General features: G+C 39.4%; 3 protein-coding genes across 3 annotated transcripts; 1 reads left to right on the forward strand and 2 right to left on the reverse strand.

The window, feature by feature from the left end:
• The first annotated feature begins 610 nt into the window (after nt 1–610).
• Nucleotides 611–5,092, forward strand: LOC106565996 (TAR DNA-binding protein 43). Its single transcript, XM_014133744.3, has 5 exons — nt 611–1,399; nt 1,585–1,748; nt 2,286–2,426; nt 2,567–2,737; nt 2,848–5,092. Exons 1-5 carry the CDS (start codon nt 1,159–1,161, stop codon nt 3,349–3,351), a joined length of 1,221 nt encoding a protein of 406 aa, XP_013989219.1. The 5' UTR covers nt 611–1,158; the 3' UTR covers nt 3,352–5,092.
• Nucleotides 4,768–8,161, reverse strand: cenps (centromere protein S). Its single transcript, NM_001141505.1, is given in 5 exon segments — nt 4,768–5,300; nt 5,485–5,551; nt 5,824–5,857; nt 7,639–7,762; nt 7,893–8,161. Coding segments are annotated over 5 exon segments (420 nt in total). The 5' UTR covers nt 7,980–8,161; the 3' UTR covers nt 4,768–5,192.
• An 87-nt stretch (nt 8,162–8,248) lies between these two features.
• On the reverse strand, nt 8,249–11,425 carry ret7 (Retinoid-binding protein 7). Its single transcript, NM_001141457.1, is given in 4 exon segments — nt 8,249–8,527; nt 8,622–8,723; nt 8,958–9,136; nt 11,281–11,425. Coding segments are annotated over 4 exon segments (378 nt in total). The 5' UTR covers nt 11,324–11,425; the 3' UTR covers nt 8,249–8,473.
• Nucleotides 11,426–18,559: the final 7,134 nt, after the last annotated feature.

Genomic DNA, 18,559 nt, shown 5'->3' on the forward strand with positions numbered 1-18,559 from the left:
TTGTAGACATTACTAGCGCCCCAAGTGTGTACAGTGTCATTTCAACAAACGAGCCATTTGAGGTGCTTTCTTCCCTCCCGTGATGCATGTTGCTATGGCTAACAACAACATGGAGAGAGGGACAGCAGCCTGGAATTCCTATCCGGAATGTTGGTGACGCTTGTTCCCTGATCTTGTCTAGATGGGATACAGCTTTTGTGAAATTGACGTCAATTATAATTTTTTGGTATTATAGCTAACCTTTACCCCTTTTCCTAATTCTCCTAACCTGCTGCCACGAAAATTCAATTTGACAAAAGATGTACAAGAAACGTTCATTGGTCCCGTTGTCACAGGAAGTCATGAAGGAAAAATGGGTTCATCCAATCTTTACATAGGGGGGACGCCACAGTAGTCATCGAGTATGGATCTCAGGTGGGTATAATCAGTTTACCCAAGGTTAAATTATTTGGGGAAAAATACAAATGTTTTAAGAGATCACAGTAAAAATGGTACATTAATAATTATTCGTTTCTGTTATTTCTTAGATGCACAACACCCTCCCTCCGTTTACAATGAGATGATCTGACATTACGTACTTCCTCCATGACTTACATAATGCCATTTTGATCTGAAAGTACAACGGTGTTTTATATTGTCGCAGATGCTTTTGAGCGTAAATATTTGCTTTAAATCTGCAGTCATACGTGCATGTTAGATAAGAAAACGGAGTTAAGACTTCACGTTAATTATACGATTGCTCGATTTCAGTTTTCTTAGACGACATTTCAATTTGTAGGACCAACACTGCGATAGACGCCGTTAGCGCATTCATAGCCACATTGCTATAGCGAGGTCGTCGTCCGGTGTCGATGACACAGCAAGCTAACGTTAGCTAGCCACCCTAACAAAGGAACACTGGGAGTGGGACCGTGGTAGCCTCGTTTGCGATAATATCTCAAACTCTACGTCGTGTAAATACAATTTGGTTTAATCAGATTAACAGCGTCCATTTCAACATCTGAACTATTTTTGTTGTTGCAAAACCATTTCCCCCCCCCACGACTGTTTTGTACCAAACGGCTCGTGTCGTCGGGCATAGCCAAGTGTTTAGAGGGCTATTTAACGTAAGCTTGCCAGTGTTGTATTTTGGGCTGAGAAAAGGCGTTGTGCGTAAAAATGGCAGAGGTGTACATTCGCGTGGCCGAAGAAGAGAATGAGGAGCCCATGGAGATCCCATCCGAGGATGATGGCACAGTGTTGCTTTCTACTGTGGCAGCTCAGTTTCCAGGGGCCTGCGGCCTACGATTCAGGAGTCCAGTTTCGCAGTGCATGCGAGGGGTCCGTTTGGTGGAAGGGATTCTTCATGCACCTGAAAACGGCTGGGGCAATTTGGCCTATGTCGTCAATTATCCCAAAGGTATGGTGACTGACTTTTTACGTGTTATTTTATTAGCCACCAACTGGTGGACAAATGCATTATAATAAATTATTCAAGCGTCAACTGTTCCCTAACTATATGCATCACATGGAATGAGTATCTAGCTAGGCAAATGTCTGTCAAGTGTTCCAACAGCGATTGAATGATCTGTACCACACTTTCAGACAACAAAAGGAAAATGGACGAGATTGATGCCTCCTCAGCTGTAAAGATGAAGAGGGGTGACATGAAGACTTCAGACCTGATTGTACTGGGGTTGCCATGGAAGACATCTGAACAGGACCTGAAAGATTACTTCAGCACCTTTGGGGAAGTCATCATGGTACAGGTAAAGTCTCAGATTAGCAATTTCATTGATGCCAATCACTTGAGTGCTGTGGATCCATTTTTTTCCTTTTACACAGCTCTAATGAGCAAGGCCTTGCTATATCTGTGGTTCCTACTAAACTAACATTTGAGACATTTTAAAGCGGCAGTGAGCAGTTTAAACAATGACAAAGCGTTCTCACCACCACCGTTTTACTAAGGGTTGGATCTGGAGAAACACAACCACTCTCAAATTCATAGACTGAGCTATGGATGCAAGGACTGACCGACCATCTATGATATCAACATGATAGTTTTAACTATGTTTTGATGGTATAGTGTTTCTCTTACTTTGTTAACAAACATTGGAGTAAAGCTTATTTTGGGTTGTGATGCGGTATGTAAATTTAACTAAGCTCATGAGGCATTTATAAGTTATATTCTAAATGAATCAATGGGTACATAGCATTTATGTCCCAAAATGAATGTAGCAACTGCAGATTAACCCAAAATGTTTAAAGGGGAAATGTAGGTTTTAACACCATGCTCCTACTTACAGGTGAAACGAGATGTGAAGACTGGAAACTCAAAGGGATTTGGCTTTGTGAGGTTTACTGAGTATGAAACTCAAGATAAAGTGATCTCTCAACGCCACATGATTGATGGAAGATGGTGTGACTGCAAACTCCCCAACTCCAAGGTAGGTGTTTGTATCTGTATGGCATGTAATAACATGGATCATTAATGACGAGCACTTATTTCAGACCACACCGTCCCACCACCTCCCCCTAATGCCATATTGTTAATGTGCAAGACTTTTTTCTACCTTTTGTAAAACAGCAAGGTCCAGATGAGCCCATGAGAAGCAGGAAAGTGTTTGTAGGCCGTTGCACTGAAGACATTTCCGCTGATGAGCTGCGCCAGTTCTTCATGCAGTATGGCGAGGTCACTGACGTCTTCATCCCCAAGCCCTTTCGTGCCTTTGCCTTCGTCAGCTTTGCCGATGACCAGGTTGGTGCCACTGCAAATTGAAAGGCATTGTTTTTTTTTGCCATCTGCTGAATTACCCCTTTAATGTCAGACTGGCATATTTTTTTGTTTGTTTGTTTATTCCTCTCCAGGTTGCCAGTTCCCTATGTGGAGAGGACCTGATTATTAAGGGGGTCAGCGTGCACATCTCAAACGCTGAGCCAAAGCACGGCAGTAGGCAGATGATGGAGCGAGCAGGGCGGTTTGGAAATGGGTTTGGGGCTCAGGGCTTTGGTAGTAACCGCACAGGGTTAGGGAGCAGCGCCGGGAGTAATATGGCTAATTTTGGCAACTTTAGTCTGAACCCTGCCATGATGGCTGCTGCTCAAGCTGCCCTGCAGAGCAGTTGGGGAATGATGGGTATGCTGGCTAGTCAACAAGGGCAGACTGCCACCTCAGGCACCACCTCTACTGGGCAGACTAGCTCCGCCAGGGATCAGAGCCAAGCCTACAGCACAGGCAACAGTAACTACGGCACCAGCTCAGCCAGTCTAGGTTGGGGTACTGGTTCTAATTCAACAACCAGTGGTAGTGGGTTTAGCTCAGGAGGATTTGGCTCCAGTATGGAGTCCAAGTCTTCAGGGTGGGGTATGTAAGTAATAGTTTGTATGGTAAGTATTGTGAGATGTCTTTTTCCAAATCTATTTCTGGTGTTACGCGTATCTGATAGCTAAACGCTTTTGTCAAAAAATGTTTTGTAAATTTGGAAAAAATGCTCAAGATTTAATTTAGAAAGTGTGAGGTGAATTATTATTTACCAGGGTGTTCAGCTTAAGTGCTACTTTTGATGTCAAATTGATTTAAGTTTGTCCTGACCTATTTTCAACTGGATTCTTAAAGGCATGTATTGTGAGTTGTGATGTTTCTGAAAATGCATGAGAAATCACTATGGTTCACTATTCATCCATATATTTGACAACAATCTTGCATTGGAAAGAATCTGGTTGAAACTGAAATGTTTAAGTGCAACTTTATTTGCAGTCAAGTTCAATGGAAAAAATCTTCACTACAATCTCTTCTGCAGTTCACTTCTCTTCCATTTTCCCGGGAAGAAGCTCCTCTTTGGCAGCATTCTTTGGGTGATGTCAGTATCACTCTCCCTCTTCCCATCTGTAAATGCTTTGCCATCAAACAACGGCTTCACTCCGCATGTTCTAAGAGACGGTGGGTGTTTCATTTTTTTATCCACTTTTTAATGGAAAGAACTGCGCAGCTGACATTTTAAGAACTCATGAGTGCGACTGAGGATGGCTTGTGGCGAAGAGTGAATCGATGAGTGAGCGAACGGAGAGAGAAAAAGAAAGCGTGAAACGGACTGGTTGTGCGATGAAAGAGCCCAATTTGACTGCTTTTGTGAGAGTGAATGGAAGCTGCAGATGCTACAAGCTCCTTCCCCCTAAAATGGACTTTCATTTAGTAGTACTTCAAGATCTCTTTTTATTGTAGCAATTTTTCCTACCCTTATTGATCAAGTGCAGAAGTAGTACACAAATGTAGTGTGGAATGTTGTGCTGAATATTTGTCTTGCTTATATAACCTACCTGACCTGAATGCTGTATGGTGTGTGTGGTTTCTTTCCTTGTTATTGATGCTCTGTAAGTGTGAACTTGATGTGGATGACACCTGCCGAGGACACTGGGGACGTGAGTGTTGGTGTGAGAGCATGGAGTGGTGTGGTTGTCATATTTCCCAGTGTGATTCAGTGTGTTTCAAAGGTGTTTTAGACATGTCAAATAAGAGTTCTCTAATAAAACTTTGTTTGAATAGATATGCTTATATGAATACTGGGTACTTTTGTGACATTTGAGTTGTCAAAATCTAATTTAATTCACATATCTAGGGACCTTGGACACTGCTGACCGAGGTTTCCATCTGAACCCGGACTGGAGTCAGTGTCCTGAAGGATGAAGACCGAAGTCCTCACAGGCTTGAAATGGGGTCTCTTATATTTATGGTAACCTAAAAGGAGTCAGAATTGGGTAGTAAGTTTGGATACACTTCTAATCAGACCTGATGACAAGTATTGTTTATTTGGCTTTATATTTTAAAATAACACATTGCGGCATTGTGTAGATCTAATCTATTCTTTGGGACAAGACAATGAACAGGTTATGGTATTTCAGATGTGTACACTCAAATAGTGTACATTAAGGATATTACAGCACAATGGTGAATGGGAACACCTGTTGTCCTTCAATTGTATTGAACTGATGTTAATGTGTAGATCTGTAAATACTTTTGGAGAAGACATTGGAACAGTGCTTACATTTCAGCCAATGAAGATAATATTGCTGTACCACTTGGAATTGTAATCAATAAATATTTTCTGCAAGTTTGGTCGAGCAGTTGATGCCATATTAGTAAAAGTACACATGCTATTAACTGTCTGTATAATCAAACCCATTCACTTAGTACTAGGGTAGCATGTTTTTCCTCCCTACACCATCTCCTTATTCTTCCTCTTCCCAGCAATCTTCTTCCTTGTGTCTCTCTGCTCCTGGTTGGCGCTGCCAATCTCTTCACTCTTCCTTTGTATGAAGTTAGACTAGAAAAGAGAGTTTGTTATTTCAAACGTAGGAGACAATACCATTGCAAATACCTATGTTGCTGTGGAAAACAACTCCCTATAAGGGTCCAAATATGACTGCTATCATAACAATAAAGCTTCAAGAACTGACTGTTCATCAATCCTGTGATGTTGACTTATTGTTAAATTAGCCAATACCCACCAGTGCTGTACTTCGCCGAGCTGTAAGCTTCACATCCTCTACAGATACTGTGTTCCTTTTGGCATGCCTACAATTGAACCCCCGCAACACACGTTAATCTGATTATGAAACAGAAGCAAATTATTGAACTTCATGGTCTTGCCTTATACTTGCTGAAGGAACATTTTATTCTGTTTACAACAGACCCTGCAGAGCATTTGATGCCAAACACCCCCTGCCCCACCTAACTGAACATTGCATAAATGGGGCTGGAAATCATTCATTTGTAACAGCAGGATTGTCAGTCTGAATAAACACAGATTTCATAACGTCAATGCAAGCTGTATGAAGACCTTTTACCTTGCAAAGGCCTCCAAGTCCTTTGCAAAAATATCTAGGAAAAAAAGAAATGCTGTCAATCATCTGAAACATACAAGCAGAATAATCTCAGTGTAAAGTGGCCCCCAGATCATCACCGATCCTCCACCAAATTTCACAGTGGGTGTGAGACACTGGCTTGTAGGCCTCTCCAGGACTCGCACCCACTGTGGCTTGTAGGCCTCTCCAGGACTCGCACCCACTTTGAAACTTGGTGGAGAATCAGTGATGATCTGGGGGTGCTTCAGCAAGGCTGGAATCGGGCAGATTAGTTTTTGTGAAGAACGCATTAATCAAGCCACGTACAAGGTTGTCCTGGAAGAAAACTTTATTCCTTCTGCTCTGACAATGTTCCCCAACTCTGAGGATTGGTTTTTCTAGCAGGACAATGCTCCATGCCACACAGCCAAGTCAATCAAGGTGTGGATGGAGGACCACCAGATCAAGACCCTGTCATGGCCAGCCCAATCTCCAGACCTGAACCCCATTGAAAACCTCTGGAATGTGATCAGGAGGAAGATGGATGGTCACAATCCTTTTCCATCAAACAAAGCCAAGCTGCTTGAATTTTTGTGCCAGGAGTGGCATAAAGTCACCCAACATCAATGTGAAAGACTGGTGGAGAGCATGCCAAGACACATGAAAGCTGTGATTGGAATAACCCTGATTTTCACCAAATATTGATTTCTGAACTCTACCTAAGTTAAAACATTAGTATTGTGTTGTTTAAAAATGAATATGAATTTTCTTATTTTCTTTGCATTATTCGGTCTGACAACACGGGATATCTTTTGTCATTTTGACCAGTTGTCATTTTCCGCAAATAAATGCTCTAAATGACAGTATTTTTATTTGGGAGAAATGTTGTCAGTAGTTTATAGAAAAAAACAAAAATGATAATTTTACCCAAACACAGACCTATAAACAGTAAAACCAGAGAAACTGATTATTTTGCAGTGGTCGCTTCATTTTTCCCAGAGCTATTTTTCACCTTGTCGGCTCGGGTATTTGAACCAGTGACCCTTCTGTTACTGGTCAAATGCTCTAACTGCTAGGGATTTTGACTACGTGGTATACAGCTACGACCGGAAGTTACTTTTTCGTAGCAGGTAAGGAGTATTAACATAGCAGGTTAGGGCAATTAGGTTATGGTTAGGAAAAGTGTTAGGGTTAGCTAAAATGCTCTCCTAACCTGCAACAAAAAGTAACTTCCGTTCCTAGCTGTACTCCATCTAGTCACAACCTCCACTAGGCTGCCTGACAATTTTTGGCCACATTAGTACAGATGAAGGAAAGGAGACAAGGGGAACAATCTACAGCTGACCATTGAGATGCACCGAAAGTGTTCATTATTTTATGACGCTGCCATCAGAGGACTTGATAGTCAGTGTATGTATGGTCATCTGTCCTTGGTCTTTTAGGAAAACGATGAGGAAAGGAAGCCATAGGGGTGTTTGGACAAATCCTTTTGAGTCTCAAGATTTTACAGTAAACCCCCAAGACCCAAATATGTAAATAATATGTTGACAAGAATACCAAGCCTGTCATTTGGCAAGTTGGAGCTACAGTATTACCATGTTTACCAATCAAATCCATCCCACGTAGGGGCAGTTTCTGGACTGGGACAGAATAACATGTGAATTTGACTGGTGCTTGGACAGAGCAAACCCAAGATGGAGACCGTGCACAAAGATGTTCATAACTAACTCATCAGGGCCCTCTTGTTACCAGTCATGCACAGCAATCTCCCCTTCCCTACAGACATTATTTGTTGATGTTTGTTATTATAATACTCACCACATTGCCTGAACGTCGTTTCAGCTATTGCTGCTATAACCTGTCGGCTGAATTCCTTCTGATGATCCTCACCAATGTTTTGACACAGTCGTCCCACTGTATAGTGGACTGCTGCTTTCAGTCTCTACGGGTTTAGTGAAAAAATGAGTAAATACTAGCTTTGTTCATCTTTATCTAACTGACAACACGTGCTTCCAAGACAAATATATAATTGTGAATTAATGCAATCAATAAATCAAAGGTAAAAGTTGCACCTGAAGTTTTCTTTCCTCCTCGTCCATTGCTGTTGCCATTTTCTCCCGACAGTTCACGTTAGCTAGGCAGCTAGTAGTGGATAGCATACATAGCCTACCACACTGGTTTACTCGTACACTTTTTCACCAGATGATATTTAAAACAGAAAACGAAACAATATGTACAATCGTTTCTTGAGTAGCTAGCTAATGGGCATGGAATAATCTTTACGATAAATCACATTCCGCTTAACTTGAAAAGTTGCGCGCTTAGAAAGGCGGATGGTGTCATCCAATTGAACCAATACTAGGCCTATAGCACCACCTGCTGGGCTGGAGTATTACAAAACAATGCATTAATGGTCCAGCGCTTTATTCATGGTTTTTAGTTGATTAAATTTATTGTACATAATCACGAAATCCTCAAATGTATATCATGTTATTTTTATTCATGTTGTTAAAAATGTTGAATATTTTCTTTTAATTATTTCGCATACTCAAAACATACCATGAGCATGTCATATTAGTGATACATTTATGAAGCATATTTAGCAAATGTAAGGTTGAAGAAATATTGTGCAAACTTTATGATGAAAGAATTATCAAGCACTCTTTTTATAAATCTGCTTGCAGACTTTATCCCCACAGGTGATTTCCTATAAGAGAGAGGAAAAATGTATAACAGTTAGGCCTACTAATACTAATGCCATCAATGTAGTTAAAAGGTAGATATGAGTACATGCTACATGCCAGATAGAGCTCATCTCCTTCTATCCAGTGTGTCCACCCTCTGTTCTTCTTCTCTCCCTTCTGAACACACACCAGTTTATCATTGTCCCAGTTGACCACCGTCTGTAATTAACAAGACTACTTATCATAATGGGTTGTGTGGACCATAACTTTAAAACACCTGGGATAGCTCCAGCTTGCTTGAAATAGGCTTATAGACAGCTCTGTTACATATTGTCCTCAATGTTGCCATATTAATGACCACAGTTCAATAAGCAACAAGGAGCAAAATAACATGATATGACATAAATGATAAAGTGCCAGCGCCCATAGGAACAGTCAATTGCAAGTTTCTACCTGGACTTTTCTGTTATCCAAGGCTTTGGTCACCTCCTCAAACTCTTCCCCAATCTTGAATGAGACTGTGTAGTTTTTGAAGGTAGTGAATGTTTTGATGATGAAAGAATCCCCATCTTGCTCAATCACTTTCTGAGGTTTCAACATGTTTGCAATCTTGCGTGTTGCAAAATCAATGCCTGTAAGGAAAGAAATCCTGCATGTGTTACAAATATATCCTAAGAGACTGAACATTTCCAATCCATTCTCAGCAGGAAACTGGTGAGCTAGGTTATGAATCATAATTCCAAAGTTACACATTTGAATTCTTCAGAATGTATTTTGAAAGAAGTTAAGATTCATATTATATGGAGTTATAATTCTACTGGTGAGCATGTTGAGCAAAAGAGAGAAGATAGAAATTGCAACTCAATATTAGGGAGGTGTTCTTAATGTTTTGTACTCTCAATGTATATTATAATAATATATATTATAATTTAGCATTAAAAGTTTAAGTTTGTTCCCCCTGAGCAAGTCTGACCACAAGTCACAGACCACTATGAGGACATCAAATGCGTTTGATGAATCCTTTTTGTCTTCTTCTAATGCCACCGATGGGGAAAGTAATACAAAAGTAACTGAATGTTATCAAAAAAAAAAAAAAAAATGTTATCTGATTATGTTACAGATTTTGGGGTAGGCTAATACAAAAGTTAAGTTACTGATTACACTTTTGGACTGGTAACTAGTAACTGTAACATATTACATTTAGAAAGTAACCCTAACCCTGCAGGTGCCCCCATATGTGCCACATACTAAAGAAAAAGAAAACGCAAGCATAGAGTTCCGACAATAACAATCACATACATGTTATTATTGTTTTGAATTATTGACAGAAAAGAGAAACGAGAATTATGAAAAATTATTGATTTGAAAATATAGGCCTATCTAATAAATGAATAAAAGTGAATAAATCAAAGATAATCAATTTCAGTTGATTTCAGAATAAAACGGTACACTACCCTACCTAATGTCAGCATGAATGAATTACCAACAGGTAGAGTGAGTATTGGTTAAGTGGCACACCTGGCAAAGTGGGACACTTAAGCTTTGTAATGGATATCTTTAAATGTGTACAATAACATTGTGCCTGTGTGTTAGTGAGGAAGTATGTGATGATAATCATTGTGGGCGTGGCATTCCGTCTGTCTAGATGCCTAATGTTAAGGTTATAAAAAACTAAGAAAGGATATTCAGTGTCTAATTACGACCTATTTTGTAATGGGATGTAATTGTATATCAAAATGACTGTAAATTGTTTTCTTACTACTCTCACCTTTTTAGAATATTGACATTTTGACAGTATGCCAATCGCCTACTGTCAAAATGGGACACCCTGTTACTGTCAAACTGGGACACTCCTCTTGGCCATTGTAACGCAGAAAATATATTTCAGGGGATTATGAAATACATGTTTTCTTAACAGAAATCCATTTTCTAAATAGGATCACATGTTGCATTTCATTTTCCTCAAATCTGCTATCACCTAGCTTGCTATAAAAAGCTAGCATAGCTGCATTTTACTTAGAAAGATATTACCTAACCAACATAAAAAAATCCTAGCTAGCTATATTCATAAACTTACTTATATGATGACTAAAAAAGTGTATTTTGCTGTATTTGACAATAAAACAGTCAATTAAATTGTTGAGGGGTATGGTCTTTCTGGTTTCATTCTACAAAATGTCTATTAGAGTGTAATGTTGAGCTGATAGATCTAGATGAAGTTCATTTTATTTATAGGCTATACAATTACATATAGGCTGCATCATATAATTATAATCAAGTATGATAATGATAATAATCATTATAAATGATCATTCTTAATGTTCCACAAAAATACATAAAGCATGTTTTGATACATTTCATTTGTATGAACAATTGAAGTTTATCATAAAAATATTGAAAATACTCATATACTATTATTTATCCTTCTTTACAATAAAGGATGAAGTGTCCCACTTTGTCAATCAAGGTGTCCCAATTTGCCAGTATCGACTTAAAAAATGTGGTCTCAGCACAATTTGTGTTTGAAGAAGAGCCATCCATCCTGTTTTTAATATTTCTTTGTTAAGCTGTTTAGAATGATATCATGTTGGGGGTTAAGACAATGGGATGATTCTGTAAGGTGTTCGGGAAACACATTTTCATAACGTGTCCCACTTTACCAATACTCACCCTAATTAATTAATCAATAAATAGTCAATATTATTGTAATCAAAGTCACTTGCCTAAAAACATAAGAAAATGCGTGCTGCAATTAACAAGTAAAAAGAGAACTTACCAAGAGCAACCATGTAACTTTCAAAGTTTTCATTACTAGTCATGTCCCATGTGCCACTGTAGTTGGTAGGCATGGTGGATACTTGCGTGGCAGTCTCAAACCTTCAATAGACAGCAGTTGTTAGAATTAAGAGATTTAAAGTCTCAAGGATGTCCCATGGTGTGTTAATATAGGGCGGGGGTTTGGTTTACCTCTCGTAGTTGGTTGCTATTTTGGACAATAGAGTAGAGGAGTAGCCTGGTGGAGGGCGGAACATGACTTTTTGCACAATTATATGAGGAAATAACATTTGAGATAGGCGTCTCGAAATAGAGTAGGCTATAATGCATCAAACATATGTGCACATTCTTTAGTGTCTCTCTTTCCAACAATGTGAAGGGTGACTAGAATACATGTTATACAGTTTCATTCACATGGACGCACACCAGGGTATGGTGAAAAGCCTGGTTGGAGGATCATTTTCACAGTAGTTAGAACTGGGAAGGATGTGTCATCAAGGCCTATCACCTCTCACTTCTTTGGCAGAGTTTATTCAAAATGAATGGGCACAATGCTACATTACGCATTAGCACAGTATTCCCAGAATATCATACCAAGGGATCAAAGGATAGATTGTAAGTATTGGAGGTGTTAAACAATAATTCACAGACTGGGTCTGGGTCTCATTACTATGATGATAATGAACAATAACTAGTTGGTGGCTTCTTGTGTTGTGAAAAATGATCTGATGGTGATTTCTTGACTTTTCTTTGCACTATTGATTATATGTTTTCTATTAGTAACTTATTCTAAATGAACATGAATCTAATTCTAGTCTTACAAACCTTTTATTTGCAGTCAGATAATTAATGCAATCTTTGTGGCACTAGTTCTCATCCCTCAATTGTATGTGTTAACCAGGTAAGTAAATTCAAATTTACAACTAAAAGCTTTTAATTTGAAGTCATACATGCAGTGTGTACCATGTCAAGTTTCTGATTGAGAGTATAAATCCCTCAGGCCTAAGTCCGCTCGATACTGCCAGCAGCCTCTTCTGAACAATCTCACTGCCTTCATTGTCTTATCCTTTATGGCTACATCCTGCTTTGTAAACATATTTTTGATAGCTATTTCTTATAGTTTTAATGAGGTGTGCTCCTCACAATTGTTTGGCTTTTGGCAAAAGCAATGTTTAATTTTATTTTAGCCAAGTTCATAAGTTGATTTGATGATGATGAAAGAGAGATGGCAGTAGAGACAAGCTTTGGTCATTCCGACCCTCCTCATAGTTCAATCAGATTGGATCATTGCAACAATCTAAATGTACATTTACAGTTTTTTTTCAATTGTTTCAGCACAATTTTGAAAACAGGGCCCGGTTTGTCAAAACACTACACACAATTAGCACAACCCTACACCAAAGTAGCACAACACTTCAGATCATTTGCAAAATGGAACACTTTTGTCAAAACTATACACGACTTCATAAAAACAATATTTTGTTACCATACGAAACACACATTTCATATGACTTCAATCTTTTTGAACCAGTTACATACTGCTGTTGCTAACCTAAAACACTTTTAGCAAGTCTAATTGTCAGTGATTAGAGTACTGTAAATGAAGTACACATTGAAAGTGCAACTATACAAACACTACACAAGATCAATGCTGCAGACTGAGGAAAATATCATTTATTTCTCTCCATATACCCAAATCAGTCAACATGTCAACATGGAGAATCACAACAAAACATGTCCCAGTTTCCATGCTACTACAGTAGAGTGCTTAACACTGTTAGCTCAGCAAACAGACAAATGTAAAATACTGTATCCAGTACAGGTTACAATTACAGTAAATAACAACAACAACAACAAACATTAAAAATCATCTGAAAAAAACTGACAATATTGTACAGAAAATACTACAGTAAACATACTATACATTCTCTTCGCCTAGCTGGATCTGGCCAGAGAATTTCATCAACATCACAAGCAATATCCTCATTAGCAAGACAACGCGGGAAGAACCGTCTTCAATGTCGAATCCATCCTTGCACAGCTGCGGCGTGGACTTGGTCACAGGCGTCCTCCATGGCCTGAATGAGGGGTACCTGAGCCTGGGGCTGGAGATCGTAAACCTTCCACCGCCATGCAGAGAAAAACTCTTCCATAGGGTTTAGAAACGGAGTATGGTGGAAGGTATAGTACTGTCAACTGTGGACGGTGTTGAAACCAGTTCTGGACCAAAGCAGAGCGGTGGAATGACACATTGTTCCAAATGACAGTGTATTGCATCTTGTGCATTTCATTACCTGCTGTGACGATGTGGTGCAATCGGTCCAAAAATACGAGAATGTGAGGTGTGTTGTAAGGGCCCATTTTGGCATGACGGAGGAGAACCCCATGCTGTGAAGTGGCAGCGCAAAGGGTGATGTTACCCCCACGTTGCCCTGGGACATTGATTATAGCCCTGTGGCCAATGATATTTCTGCCTCTCCTTCTTGCTTTTGTGAGGTTGAACCCTGCCTCATCAATATATATGAATTCATGCAGGATTTCCTCAGAATCCATCTACAAAACTCCCTGAAACACAGTGAAAGACAAGATTGTGTAGTTCAGGATAGGTCTAGTATACACTGCGCGCAAAATTATTAGGCAAATTGTATTACTCGGGATTAATTTTATTGTTGAACAAACACAATGCTCTCAGTCAATCCAAAATGTTATTGAACCTCAAACCTGAATGTTTAACAAAGGAAAAGTGAGTTTTGTCTTTCTCAGGGAAATATATAAGTGTGCACAATTATTAGGCAACTATTAGTGTGCAGAATTATTAAGCAACTAAATTACGAAACTAATTTCTCTCAACTCACTTGTTTATTCTCAATTTTTAGAGCAAGTGTAACAGATAAGTAACACAAAATGACAATTATATAACATTTTTGGCCTTTCAAAAATATTCAGTGACCAATATAGCCACCCTTATTTTCAATAACTGCCATGAGCCTTCCATCCATGGAGTCTGTCAGTTTCTTGATCTGTTCACGATCAATTTTCACTGAAGCAGCAACCACAGCCTCCCAAATGCAGTTCAAAAAGGTGTATTGTCTTCCATCACTGTAAATCTCACGTTTGAGAAGGGCCCACAAGTTCTCAATAGGATTTAAGTCAGGTGAGGAAGGGGGCCAGGTCATTATTCAGGCATCTTTGAGGCCCTTGCTGGCTAGCCAAGCAGTGGAGTACTTGGATGCATGTGATGGAGCATTGTCCTGCATAAAGATCATGGCCTTCTAGAATGCTGAGGACTTCTTCCTGTACCACAGTTTGACGAAATAATCTTCCAGAAACTGGCAGTAGGTTTGGGAGTTGAGTTTCAGTCCATCTTCAACCCGAAAAGGTCCAACTACCTCATCCTCAATGATAGCAGCCCATACCAGTACCCCTCCTTCACCTTGCTGGCACCTGACTCAAAGTGGTGCCCTGTGTCCATTACTGATACAGCTACGGGCCCATCCATTTTGTCCATCAAGAGTCACTTTCATTTCATCTGTCCATAAAACCTTTGAAAAATCTGTCTTCAGGTATTTCTTTGCCCAATCTTGACGCTTCAACTTGTGAATCTTATTCAGTGGTGTTTCAGTCTTCTTGACCTTGGCCATGTCTCTGAGCACTTGACACCTTGTACTTCTGAACACTCCAGGTAGGTTGCAGTTCTGGAATACGGTGGCACTGGAGGATAATGGGTTCCTGGTAGTTTGACGTTTAATTCTTCTCAAGTCTTTTGCAGTTAATTTGCGCCTTTTCTTCCCCATGCGTTTTTTGCGCCCCAGTTGACTATTCGCAACAAAACGTTTGAATGTCCGGTGGTCACACCTCAATAGTTTAGCTATTTAAAGAGTGTCGCATCCGTCTGAAAGGCATTTTACATTTTTGGCTTTTCAGTGTCAGTTAAATTCATTTTTTGGCCCATTTTACCTGAGGTAATGAGGCTGCCTAATAATTATCCACACCTTGATATAAGGTGTTATTCACTTTCGCCACACCCTCCCTCATTACACAAATACATATCACCTGAAAATGATTAAATCCAATAAGCATTCAAGTTTATATGGTTTGGAGTTCGAAAATGTGAATAGAAACAATGATAAGATCAGAATACTCACTTGCCTAATAACTGTGCACGCAGTGTACAGTCAATGTAAAAAAGTAATGTGTGTAGTATGCAACATCACAGTGCTAAAGTGAACAATACAAACCTCCACATACTCATGCCCCAGCCGTTTCACCCTCTCCGCTCAAAAGGCACTCGATAAAGTTGTTTCATTTGAACCTGATGTCTTTTCAGGATGCGTGCCAGTGTTGACTGAGACACCTGATGGACATTATTGAAAATGGCATGGTCACCGATAATGTTGGCTTGTAGTTCTCTGAGCCTGATAGCATTATTGGCTAAAACCATGTTTATTATCTCTCTCTCTTGTTCTTGCGTGAATATGGGCCCCCTTCCTCCTTGTCGTTCCCGACCCTCAATCCTATGTAGAGAATAATACATGTAACTTACTGTACAATGTCACAGGAAGGGGTATCACAAGTGCTGATATGGTGCATACAATAAGCGGCTGATTACTGTAACTGTAGACAGATCTTTTACCTGTTTTCCTGTCGAAAAGTCCTTATGACAGATGCCACTGTATATCTGCTAAGATTTGGCTGAACTCTCAGTCCAGCCTCCCTCAACGTCAATCCGTGGTTCACAACATGGTCCACTAGTGTTGCACGAATGTCATTTGATAAGTTTGGTTCTCTTCTTCTTTGTGCACGTTCCCCTCCTGCTTCAGGTCTTCCTCGACCTCTGGCTCAGCCTCTGCCTCTTCCTCTACCTCCTTCTCCTCCTCTGTGTACTCCTCCTCTCACCCTCACTCTTTTTCTGACTCCTTCCATTTTGGTTGAAGGCAGGTGAACCTACCTGCTGCATTTTTATAGTGCTTAAACCGGATTGGTGTGTCTACAATTTAGCAATCATGTGTTTGTGCACCTGATGGCTGTGTTTAACAGATTGGCTCATAGGTGTGGTAATTTGACAGTCAGTGCTTTGGAATTGCAAGGAAGTGACATCATGATATACTTCTGTGTCTGATGTATACAAGTGTGTTTAGTGTTTTGCAAATCACTGTGTCTAATGTTTTGCAAATAGTGTGAAGCTGACAATGTGCTTACAGTTGTGCAAATCTAGCCTTGTGTTTTGCTCCTTGAGTGTAAGGTTTTGCTAATTGTGGGAAAAGTTAAATTTTAGTGTGTAAGCAATCGTACAAAACTGTAAAGTATGTGGGTCTTTCCACGAAAAGAGTGCCTTTTGCTTCCCTTTGATATTTTAAGTACAAATTGTGCACCATATTGAATTTTAAAAGCCTTTTATATTAAATGAAGGCCCTTTAATATAGACCACATTGAGAATTCAATAAATCAGATTCTTAATTTGAATAAAGGCTTGCTAAAATACCAAAATTCTGCATTTTGACATGCTCTATCACTTATAGGAAGATTTTAACCCGCTTAATTCCCAAATTTCTCCAAGTTTCACCATCAATGTAAAGCCCTAGTTATTTTGTTGCTTTGACAAAGTAATTTCAGAAGAGTATTATTTATTTCATGTGATTAGTGAATCATTTACATCTGTCCCACATTTTAAGGTCAACCCTGTTAATTGAACTGAACTCTCGTTTTAATATGGTGAAACTATTCCTTTTTAAATAATTTTTTCAAAAGAAACATTGAACATCTAATAGGCAAATGATAGTATAAAAGCAGGTGAGCTGGTTCTACTCTTTACTTAAAAGCAGTTGAACTGGTTCTACTCTTTACTTAAAAGCAGTTGAGCTGGTTCTACTCTTTACTTAAAAGCAGTTGAGCTGGTTCTACTCTTTACTTAAAAGCAGGTGAGCTGGTTCTACTCTTTACTTAAAAGCAGTTGAGCTGGTTCTACTCTTTACTTAAAACCAGTTGAGCTGGTTCTACTCTTTACTTAAAAGCAGTTGAGCTGGTTCTACTCTTTACTTAAAAGCAGTTGAGCTGGTTCTACTCTTTACTTAAAAGCAGGTGAGCTAGTTCTACTCTTTACTTAAAAGCAGTTGAGCTGGTTCTACTCTTTACTTAAAACCAGTTGAGCTGGTTCTACTCTTTACTTAAAAGCAGGTGAGCTGGTTCTACTCTTTACTTAAAAGCAGTTCAGCTGGTTCTACTCTTTACTTAAAAGCAGGTGAGCTGGTTCTACTCTTTACTTAAAAGCAGTTCAGCTGGTTCTACTCTTTACTTAAAAGCAGTTCAGCTGGTTCTACTCTTTACTTAAAAGCAGTTAAGCTGGTTCTACTCTTTACTTAAAAGCAGTTCAGCTGGTTCTACTCTTTACTTAAAAGCAGGTGAGCTGGTTCTACTCTTTACTTAAAAGCAGGTGAGCTGGTTCTACTCTTTACTTAAAAGCAGGTGAGCTGGTTCTACTCTTTACTTAAAAGCAGGTGAGCTGGTTCTACTCTTTACTTAAAAGCAGGTGAGCTGGTTCTACTCTTTCCTTAAAAGCAGGTGAGCTGGTTCTACTCTTTACTTAAAAGCAGTTGAGCTGGTTCTACTCTTTACTTAAAAGCAGGTGAGCTGGTTCTACTCTTTACTTAAAAGCAGGTGAGCTGGTTCTACTCTTTACTTAAAAGCAGGTGAGCTGGTTCTACTCTTTACTTAAAAGCAGTTCAGCTGGATCTACTCTTTACTTAAAAGCAGGTGAGCTGGTTCTACTCTTTACTTAAAAGCAGGTGAGCTGGTTCTACTCTTTACTTAAAAGCAGGTGAGCTGGTTCTACTCTTTACTTAAAAGCAGTTCAGCTGGTTCTACTCTTTACTTAAAAGCAGGTGAGCTGGTTCTACTCTTTACTTAAAAGCAGGTGAGCTGGTTCTACTCTTTACTTAAAAGCAGGTGAGCTGGTTCTACTCTTTACTTAAAAGCAGGTGAGCTGGTTCTACTCTTTACTTAAAAGCAGGTGAGCTGGTTCTACTCTTTACTTAAAAGCAGGTGAGCTGGTTCTACTCTTTACTTAAAAGCAGGTGAGCTGGTTCTACTCTTTACTTAAAAGCAGGTGAGCTGGTCCTACTCTTTACTTAAAAGCAGGTGAGCTGGTTCTACTCTTTTTGGCCATTTTCTGTTGTTTTGTGGTGGAAAACTGAACGGGTCGAGCATAACATGTCAATCCTTTTACCCATAGATAGACAGGCTAGAAACGTTTTCACAATACATATTTATTTAAGCTTGCATTC

Source organism: Salmo salar, chromosome 12 (assembly GCF_965601325.2).
Source record: "Salmo salar chromosome 12, fSalSal1, whole genome shotgun sequence".
Lineage (NCBI taxonomy): Eukaryota > Metazoa > Chordata > Actinopteri > Salmoniformes > Salmonidae > Salmo > Salmo salar.

What these genes read in the sequence shown, in the direction of transcription:
- LOC106565996 (XM_014133744.3), top strand. Translation starts at nt 1,159, where the DNA reads ATGGCAGAGGTGTACATTCGCGTGGCCGAAGAAGAGAATGAGGAGCCC. An exon ending in TGTCGTCAATTATCCCAAAG is followed by an intron (nt 1,400 to 1,584) that starts GTATGGTGACTG and finishes CCACACTTTCAG; the next exon opens with ACAACAAAAGGAAAATGGAC. An exon ending in TCAGCTTTGCCGATGACCAG is followed by an intron (nt 2,738 to 2,847) that starts GTTGGTGCCACT and finishes ATTCCTCTCCAG; the next exon opens with GTTGCCAGTTCCCTATGTGG.